The sequence below is a fragment of the Halyomorpha halys genome, unplaced genomic scaffold (genome assembly GCF_000696795.3).
Source record: "Halyomorpha halys isolate HHAL.00 unplaced genomic scaffold, Hhal_1.1 Scaffold1219.1, whole genome shotgun sequence".
NCBI classification, from domain to species: Eukaryota; Metazoa; Arthropoda; class Insecta; order Hemiptera; family Pentatomidae; genus Halyomorpha; species Halyomorpha halys.
The window spans coordinates 18834-30055 of NW_027111009.1; the positions used below are offsets into that span (position 1 = coordinate 18834).

General features: G+C 29.5%; 1 protein-coding gene across 1 annotated transcript in view; it reads right to left on the minus strand.

The window, feature by feature from the left end:
* Positions 1–7754: 7754 nt before the first annotated feature.
* The window catches only part of LOC136796174 (octopamine receptor beta-1R-like), a gene marked incomplete at its 3' end in the record, with an annotated part of 152521 nt that continues 149053 nt past the window's right edge, over positions 7755–11222 (minus strand). The window contains 1 exon segment of the mRNA XM_067049108.1: positions 7755–7838. Coding sequence (XP_066905209.1) covers positions 7755–7838 — 84 coding nt within the window.

Genomic DNA, 11222 nt, shown 5'->3' on the forward strand with positions numbered 1-11222 from the left:
TTGGACGTGTGAATGAAATAAATGTTTTGAGACTATAATTTTGGATAGTGTTTTTGAATTATTTAGTATAAAATATTTATGTTGATGTCGAAAAGTAATTGAAAAATATGTTTTCTTCCTATATAAATTCAGATATATCGTTTGTAACTCAAGAACAAAAATTAGCTAAAGAGTATTTCCATAACATTCTATCCATTATTTGTCAATCCTAACAAGCTAGATTCAATCTTATCTGTATAAAAGGTGAAACCATACCAAATTTCATCAAAATTTGAGACCACGTTGGGCATTTCATTAAATTTCAAGAAAATTTGATATGAAATAATCTTATAGCTAAGAGCTCCGAATACTATTACTCAATCAACTGTAACTGTTATGGATTAATTATTAAAAGTTCAAATGTTGTCTGTTTGACCTTGATTAATTCTTTTAACTAAAATAACTATAAGCTGAAAAAAAAGCAACGAATATAGTTAAAAAACCTAAATAATTTAAAACAAAAATCTATAACAAGTTTTAGCTATAGCTAATTTTTGCGAAACTCTGTTTCGTAAAGTCTGGCACAAAATATTTAAATATTTAATATAAACTATCAATGAGGTTGTTATTAATTATATTTAATTTTATTATTTTTGAAAATGATTCTATTAGACTCAAAATAAATAAAATCTGGCTCTCCACTTAAAAAAAAACATTGACCTAGATTTTTAAATCGAAGGATACGTTTGGGATACTCGGTCGTAAAACACAATAGCTGAAAAATTTCACAATTTAAAAATGTTTTTCCATAAACCTACAGTAATTTACCATAATTTAATAATAGCATTATCCCTTTAAAAATAGAAATTACTAATTTTTTTTTTCAAAACACTTGAAATCAGTCCTAAAAAATTCAGTGAAGTCAAAAACTTCAATCACAATAAACTTTAGATAACATGTAGTCGAGAGCCTGTATTAAGAAATGCCCTAAAAATTTATTTATTAAACAAACGAAACGCAAAATGTTGTGACTAGTTTTTCATTTTTATGTATTCATAATACTTACCATCTTCATCTCCAAGGGAGTTTCAGTCCAGTTCTAAACTGTGAAGTTCTTTCTTAAAAGTACTGTATATTTTCCGAAACTGTGTTTCTTCTTTCATGGGCCACCTGTAGTTTTACCTGAACAATTTCTTCGGACTCTGTAGTTATTTAAAAGAAATAGATTGGATAAAATGAATCAATGAAATGGGAATACAGGTATAGGATTTAAATATAATTTATAAAATATGTTTCTAGAGATAATGATGAATTAATTATAACATGACAACAATAAAATATCCTCATTCTTCAACATAAAACATATGAATTAAAATTGGTATGATCTAAAAGACAGGATTCTATACAGATGACTCAATAGGAGAAGGTACTGGACGGCGACACTGTTCTATTCAAATTGCTCATGAAGCAAATACAAAAAGGATGGACTGCACACAACAAGCTCTGCAGGTTACAAAGGGAAACCACCGTGCTTTCGAGGTCAGGTACGGATAAAGACAGAGCAAACACATTTCAGCCTTTTACTATATATAATTACGTCGTTCACATATATACATTATAGTTTATGTTTTTCACAAAATTATATTAGTAAATAATTATTATTACATAAGTAAATATTTCTCATTTTCTCTTATAACACTAATGTTAAATTTTCGCTAATTTCATAATGCTGTATATAAGTAATTTTTTATCAAACCCTCCTTTTTTGGTGAATATTTTAAAGGTAATATGAGAATGCTTCTTATTATGGGATTTTGAGGGTAGAACGTGAAGAAGAGTTCTCTCTTACTATTTTTGGTGTCATAATTTATCCTTGAAAGATTATAACATTGTCCTCGTTCATCGACCAATACCCTGGTTATAAGTGAAGGTAAGGTAAGATAAGATGTAAGAAAGGCTTTAGAAACAGTAATTCCTAATTTTACAATTTAGTTCTTTATAAGTTTTTTTTTCAAACACTGTTAATGTTTTAAAGGATAAAATTTATCGAACAAAAAATATTTTATTACTATTAAATTCATTACGTTAGCAATTTCAACTTATTTAGTATGTTTTAATTCTGTCATATTTTCCTCATGAATTTCCACTAGATTTAATTTTCATCTTATCTTATTTCGATTATATTTAATTAGTTATTATTTAATTTATAAATATTATATCATAATATATAAAGTAAATATATCAATTATAGTTAACTATGTGTTTGTATCTTTTTTAGCCCTGACGAAGCCCTGCAACGTGGGGCGAAACGTTGGCTCATTAAAATAGTATAATTCTACTATTTGAGTTTTTCTGACCGCACCCGGACCATATTCCTTTCATCTTTATACACGGTCAATCAATAATCTTCCATTAAATATTTTTTTTTTTTTTTTTTATATGTCTGAAAAAGATATAAATAACATATATAAATAGCATACTATAGTACTATTGGTTAACAACATCTCCACGATTGAAAATACTATTAGTGAAGGATAAAAATGTTATTTTGCTACGATAAAAAAATATGTTAGTGTTGTGTAAAAATATTAGTATATTATTAAATAAATTAATATGAAAATTATTGGAATTTCATCTTCTTGTATACTTATCATAATTGAATATCATAAAGTGACATTTCATTTTGATTTTTGTAAATTTTTTACAAATTTTGACGATTAATTATTTTGCATTTGACGTGTTTAAACTATATCTCGGTTAGTAATATCAGTCGTAAATATATCATTTTCAGTCAATCAGTTTATATCATCATAACAAACTAATTGCACTCTCAACTTCAACTACATATAATAATTGTAATAAAATAAAACTCTCTTTGATCACATCCTGGAAAGTTGTTTCAGTGTTTAAAATTCTAATTTCGATACAGTCGTTTGTTTAATCAAGGACTGAATTAAACTTGCTTTTAAAGTCAATAAAACGCACTCAGCTTAATCCAGAGTTATATTTCTCCCTCGCTTTAAAGTTTCTCCAACTTCACGTTGCACTGTATAATAATTATTTGCTAAAATTAAAAACTCAGTTTTTTTATGTTTTAACTTTTTATTTGTTTTAAGACTTGTTTGTGTTAAAATAATCCTGAGAGAGTAGTTAGAGGTTAATAGAGTTTTCTGATATAGCAAAAAGCGAAATTTGTTTACTTTGGCTACGAAATAATAATTAACAATTAACAAAGCTTCAAATCGAACCAGTAGCTAATAATTAATTATATAATTTCTGGAACAGAAATTAGCTAAATATTTTAGTAACTATGTTATGGTACAGATGGCACCATAAAAGGTAAATTTTTATTCACAAATAATAAAAAAAAAATTGAAATAATTAAGTAATAATAAATAATGACTTTTTTATAAAACTGCTTAATTTCATTCTAGATTATTAGTTTCGTTAATCATTAGTTGAATAATTGGTATCGTGAACGTATAATTAAATGTACATTATTATTGATAATTATTAATTATTTATTATTATGTATAAATATTGTCTTTTTCCTATGATTCGTGTTTGTAATAAAACAGATTGTTGGGTCTTGATAAAATTAACTTGATATAGAGCTGATAATTCTTGTTGTGTAATAAAAATAGTGATATTTTTTATGTTGTGGGTAATAAAGGTTAAGTAGAGCTGGTATGATGAGGAAGATTTATCAAATCTGATTTTACGGCTATCTAGCTTGACTATGTCTAAACTGTCAAAAATGAAATGGTCATTTCGGTATTGGAAGTGTATTAATTAATAAAAACTTGTATACCACTTTTTACCAAATTCTATTGGATAAAACTTTATATGCTTTAACTAATTAAAACATGGTTTAACTAATAATTGTTACTCAGCTTTAACCATGCAAGAATAGGGGTCATTCAAGTAGTCACTGCACTTGTGGATTACTCTATTTTCAAGATCAGAGTCAGCTCTAGAATCATGCTTCTCTTTTTGTTTCTATTCCCTTGACTCTTCAATAATTATTTTACATAATTTGCATTAATTATAAATTATCTATTCTCAATATTGAGGTTTTATCTTTCGAGATACGTGAATACCAAAAATATCTTATATAGTACTTGTGGCTTTCTAAATTCCTTTATTAGTTTAAATATTTATCTCAAAAAGAGTTGTAAAAATACTTAACTCTTGACCTTCATGGCTTTTACGAGATAAGGTGTCTTTTGTGTGACATGTATATTCTAAAGCCTTTCTAGAGTAGCACTAGCTGCTTCCCCTCTTTCATGGCACCACGTGTAGAAGATATTTGTTGCCCATCGTTCACAGCTTTGTATGATTCCCATGTTCTTCAGACTGTTTCAATATCTTTGAACCATCCAGTTCTCTCTATACCCCATCTTATTTCTGCTTTCATCATCTATGCATATAAAAAGGAAAAAAAATACCATATCACTGATAAGCATCAGTTTTTTATCAGAGCTTGAAAACCAGGAGACGAACAGAGTTGTGGAAAGACACTGAAGGTGGTCAATAGTTACTGTGTGGTCCCATTTCGGAGCTATTGAGTGGATAATATTAGTCCGTCCGCCAACCACGGCATTTCTGTAGTGCTTTTAGGCCGATTTTTCATTGATTCAACCCAATTTGGGTCAGGAGGGGGGGCAGTACTTTTTAAGGGAGTACTTTTACTAGACCAACGCTTGTGAAAGGAGGTGATTTGGTAAGAATCACGTTTCATCACCAGTCTTTTTTCCCAATTAAGGGGAATTACTCACTTTATGAGGCTGGGTTGATCCCGAGGGCTATATTTTTTGAGTGCCTTACCACTGGGCTACCTCGCTCTCATTTTTTATATGTACCACTTTGAAATAAATATATAATTATGTAAAAATTCGTTCCGATTTCTTTTCTTTTTTTTTTGCATGATGCGTTATTTTATTGCTTTCTAAGTTTAAATAATCATTAGTAAAATTAATTATATAGAAACCATCTCTAAAAGTTATTCGGTTTCAAAAATATATTTCAAGAACCAAGAATCTTATTTATATATTCTGTAAAATGTACTTTTTTGTAGACTATTCTATAGTTTTAAATATTTATCTTGCTGAAGAAAAACGTTTGTATGACGGGAAAGGAAATTTATGTTAATACATCATCATTATCTTGTATGGAATGTCTTAGCTGCCAAGGGAACGCTTGCTAAAGATAAAATACTAAAACCAATTCCATCTTATAAACTACGAACCCGCCTAAGAAAATTCTTATGCAGCTGTTATATATGATCTGAGATTGCTAACAATCAAGAATAATGAAAATTATTATCTCTTTTGATATATTGTTCAATTTTAGGGCTTTATTTTAATGCAAGATTAGTATTTAAAAAAAACTTCTTATAAAGGGACCAGGAAATATTTTTGGAGCTGAAAATCAGTGCTATACATATCTCTTTTGAAAGTATGATATTCATCAAAATTTAAATTATTGTTTCATTACTGATATATTTGAAGCAAAATTACTTTTTGTCTAAATTATTGAATATTTATGCAATTAAAAAAAAAAAAAAGAACATACTGAATAGTACTGAAAGGTTTCAACAAACTTTTTTTTTTGTTTTTTTCTCCTGGCGCCACCATTTTTATATTTTTTAGATGTTGTGTATGTAAACTGATTCGGTGTTAGGAAAATTATTTTTGGGTGATTTAACACTTTCCCCCTTTCTGCAATTTTTTCACGGTTTTCAAGTTTAAATGAAACTATTAAATGACTTTTCGTTTGTTTACTGAACCATAGTGTGGGAGTTCTGCTGCTTCGAGTATTTTTATTGTTATTTTTTTTTGTTTTTTTTGTGTGCCTTACAATTAAGCCTCTTAACTCCATATTTAATATTACTTTGTAAATATTTTTAAATAGACGTAGTTTTTTCGATTAATTACATTTGTATTTTCGTTAGAAGTGTGTGATTTTTAAATATCCTTCTTAGCTTTATTTATTCCTTGCATTGTAAATATTTAAATGCAGAAACCAAAGCACGTAGGGATTATTTTATCTAATAACATGACAACTATCAATCGCCCAGTCGTCTTTTTGTAGATCACCAGATATCGTGACCAGACCCTTTCTGGGTAAAATGTTATTAGAATGCCGTTTAGACGTGGGCCCACCAATGTTTAACAATTGAACTTCTTTATCGAACTTTCAGGGTGATAATATTCTCTTCAGGACCCATCTCGTCTCTGACCCATCAGAGTTTGTCCAGCAGTATTTTATTTTATAAGAGAATTTATTAATTTTGTTTATTCTTTCATCTCATATTATTTTATCTCGAAGGACAGTTTCATTTTAAATTTGTTCTTTATTTTATTCCTGAAGGTTTAATTTTTTTTAAATTATGATTTCCATTGTTAGATCAGCAAAATAAATTTTTATGTTCCCGAGCCAGCTTGTTTTGTTTTTGACCTTTTTAAAGCTTTCCACAAGAAATAAATCATTAATTTGAGGAGGCTTTAAAGCCACAAGGTTTAATCACATGTTTTTGCAGTGATAAATTGTAAATACTTAAACTGAGAAATGTTGTGAGAAATGATAAAAATAACTATAATTGTTATTTTAACCGTTATTCAAAGACATACATTTTTTTTAAAATTTATAATATATAATAGTTTTAATATTGAAGTAAAGACAGTTTTATATGACTTGTAAAATTGAAGCATATAGTTATAACAAGCAATAAATATTTGATAGCCTTCACCAGTAAGCCAATGCCACCTTGGATTTTCATTGCATTATGAATTACAAGCGTACATACATGTTTACAAAAATCAACTGCTAAATTTAATAAGCTTCCCTACATGTATCTTAATGTACATATTTCTTGTTATTATTTAATTATATAACAGCTATTTCATAAGATTTTTAATAATTGTGTTGTCAATTAAAGTTAGATAAGCAAAGGCAACTCGATAAGAAGCAACATTATTGTTTAAAATAAAAAATCTAATCCGAAATTTTTAATATTGATTTTTCATTGAAAAGAGATATTACTTTCAATTAAATTTAACACTGAATTTTACAAATTAACAACTCCCTATTTAAAGTATGCTATTTATTTTTTAATAAAGGTGAATATTAACGATGATAATGATTCACATCTGGTCTGCTTTAGCATAAAATGATAAAAAGGGATCAATGGGTTTTGGGGTCAGTAACCATTCAAGAGGGTAGGGTTAATTTTATAAAATCACAAATAATTAATGTCATGCCTGATTGGGACTAAAATGGAAACATCAAATTAGCAAACCAGACGGACGCTGTTACATTGTTAAGTGCTTTTTGAACATAATTTATTTTTAATTTCTCATTAAAACAGCTTATGGGGGTAGAGAGCCATTTTAACGTGTTAAAATAAATTAAAATGTTTTAATTACGCATGATTATATTTAGTTTAATTAAACTTACTTATTATGTCTATGCTGTTACAAGCTCAATTTTTGTAAGTTATCTCTTGCATTAGCAAAGCACTTTGGGTTCCATAATATTTATAATCATAAAGTATAAACATTTGTGTCTTCATGCATTTTTTTTTCTATAACCCACTTTATAGTTTCACAAGCTGATCTGTTAGGCTCTACTTTATCCAAACCGTAACCTTGAGAGGCCATACTCAACCATATCCAAGACAACTATGAGAAGATACCATAACCAATAACAGGCAAACATCGATAGGGACTGGAAGATGGAGCGATCGATAAATCGAAGATCGGGGTCTGGTTTACCTTTCCTGACTCCTCCTTCTTGAGCTCTCCCTTCGCATCTCGTCCTCCGATCTCCAGCTTCGGACGGACATAGATGCTGCGTAACTGAAATAAAAAAATAATTTTATCTAAACATTAAATTGCATTATGATATTTTCTCCACTCCTTTATGAATCCAAAATATCAAATTGTAGAAAAAAAAAACTTGTTGAATTGTCGGGGGAAGGGAATTATCTTATACATACTACATAAAGTAAAAAAAATAAAATAAACGTGAAATTCATTAATTTTCAGGAGGGGATCCTTGTTCAATTATTTGGAAGAAAGATTGCTAATTTCAATCCATAATTATTTCAAAACTTTTATTTATTGACTCGTATCATGGGTTCAATCATTTTCAGATGTTGACAATAAAATTTAAACAATTTCAATTCAAATTTACTTTTAATTGAACCTCATATAAATATACAATTGTGCGTGCTATGCATTGAGAATTCTGGGTTGAAAGGAATTTAGTTAATTAAATATATGTATCCGAAATAATAAAAATTAGTCATTGATAGGTTCTTTGTACCCAACCGGACTTAACTTCCAAGGTCGAGCGGCGGTGGAGGACCTCCCTAACGCTTTGCACCATAAATACTAGTGGGAAAGATGAAAGAATTATGGACATCAAAGGAGGGATCCTTTGACTGGATTTCCCATGGAGGAGTCTTGGCCTAGACTCCGTTAACACGATCAGCCAATGGCATGGCTAGAAAGAAATACAAGAAAGTAGATAAGAGGAAACGAAAGGTAATTAATTAGATATATAACTCATATAACTCTGCATTAGGTCGATTCCCATGAGGAACATGTAGAAATATAGGATACAATACGCAATATAAATAAATATATTATATATAACTTTTATTATATATGGTACAGTACAGGTATAAAGTATGGTACAGACAGACAACTATCCAACTAATTTGACAGACAAATGGAAAGTTTGGCTCACTTAAAATTGGAATCCGGGAGGGAAGCTTAAACCCAACAGAGCTTGTTAATTTTCATTGAATACACTATGTAATATCTTGATATCTATTATGCATAGATGAACATTAAAGTACACAGTTTTTCGATTTCAAGCGGTTTGATACCTCTTTAAAACAATAGATGATATTTCATTAAAAAGTAAATATATAACTTGGATTTTTACCGAGTAAAAAATCACCATTTTGTTAAATTCTTGATTAAAAATAATATGCCATATTACATTACAATTAAAAACATTAATTTATTTGTTGTAAGAATAGTGTTCCTTGGAAACAAGGAAACTGGCCTGGCCCAGATGTCTCGTGCCCGAGCCGGCTTTAAGTTAGTAATCCGATTGTAACGGACATAGATTTCTTACTGTTCAAACTTTAATAGACCAAATAGCGATTTAATTTAGAATCATACAAGGCAATTACAGCATATACGCTGAACTTTCTTCCAAACATGTTCTCTCCTCCTAACCACTAAAATCTGTTTGTAGAATTTTGGTTTTATTTTCGCTGAATTATAGCACGTATATGTATGTTTTTTTTTCTTACCTCCTAAATTTTATTTAGAGTATATAAAAGACTTAAATCTAAACATATATACCACCAACTTGCCCCTTTCTTTGTCACGTGGCATTAGAATGGAGTGGGCTGTGCCAATTGGCCGGGGGGTACAAAAACAGGGAGGGACCACTCCACTGGGTTGTTATTTCAAATAGAATTAGTTACTTTTTTTTAGGGATTCTGATAATTAATCAGATTTTATGAGGAATTTACACCAAGCCATTTTTTATCAATTTTTTTAATGGATTTTTGACGATTTACACTTAAACGGTTATGAAAATAAAAAAAAAAACGCTTTAGAATCCAGTTTTAATGTAAAATCGTTAATTTTTTAATACTATGTTTATATAATAATACTGAAGAATAAATTATTAATAAAATTGTACATCATATATCACTTCACCTTATGAAATTAAAGTTGATTTATTAAAATTTTACAGTTCTCCTTAGCTAACATTTATTATTTATATAAATGGGTCTCATAGGAACATATTGTGTGATGTCTGGGAAGTACGTCTGAGTGTACTCGCCGCTTCTATCGTCCAGGTTGGTTATAGGCGAAATAGTGAAGGACATGGGTTTTGCCTGTTGTCCATAAAAAGGTTTCTCCAGATCAGAGGCTGGCCAGCTAATCTTCGAATATGTCATGGTGTTATGAGCAGTCAAGTTCTGGCCAGCATGCCGCAAGTGATACTTTCCAGGAAGCTTTTCAGTTACGGCGTCTTCTTGGTCTTTTGGTATTCGCGGCTAAGGGGGGAATAAAAAAATGGGACCCATGACGCGACTTTATACGAAACCAAAAACAGTACGAAAAGTGGATTCTGTAAATCTGACACTGAAATTCCACGAAAGTCTTTTTTAAAGTAATAAAACAAAATAAGATTTGCTTAATTTTTAATGCCACTTATAATATTTAAAACCACCCTAAAATCTAGAAATACGTCGGATCCTGATAAAATCTTTATTATTTAATAATCTGTGACTTAATCACCAAAAGAAACTGTGAACAATCCTGAATTAATAATCGTGAAAGGATATTCTTGACAACGTAATTCGTTATTAAATAAAGTATGTAAATAAATTTGGATCATCATGATCATTTAGTTTCTCTTGAAGCAGTATTTTAATTTCCATTTTTCTTAATTCATTGCATGTGCAAGAACAAATGACGAATGTCATAAACACTATACAGATCTGCCAATATTCGTTTACCAGTGCAGATTTCACACGTCGAACAATGCATGAAAAATACTTGGCACATTTCAAACCAACAAAAGTCTACAGAGAAATATTTTATACAACTATTCCAAGATGCTTTTAGGCGAATTCCTAAGTACAATATAAAAAAAGGTGTAGCTTGTTGATTTACTGTAAGGGCCAAGTAAAGGTCAACTGCGTGGGTGTGTCGAAATTTAATCAGTATGTCCGCCATCAAATAAAATCAAATTCGAGTCTATTACCGAAATAGCTCCTGTCGAAGATGAAGGGAATTAAAAATAGAATAAATCATTTGAAAGCAGTTAATTGTGTTATTAATCATAGTGCCATCATTATCTGTGTGGTGTGCGATTTGGTTTATGTCGGCTAAAGTTGCTGCATAGTTAAAAACTTTTTAATTATTCCTTTTAGTATTAATAATTGTTGAATAAAATGTTTAGCAGAACAGAGTTGATTGAATAACAGAACTCCTACAAAGAGGTATAGAGATAAAATTAATTAAGACAGAATAAAATCTAATTCAATGCTTTGAACGATTTTTTTCGGTTTCACTAAATTTACTTTTATTTTTTTTCGGGTTGGCGAGGCTTGTCAGTTTACTGGAGACAACTCATAGATCGGGGGTAGGACCGGTGACCCTACCCTGTAAGCTTCGCCATGAGGTTCTAACGTGTCAATATAT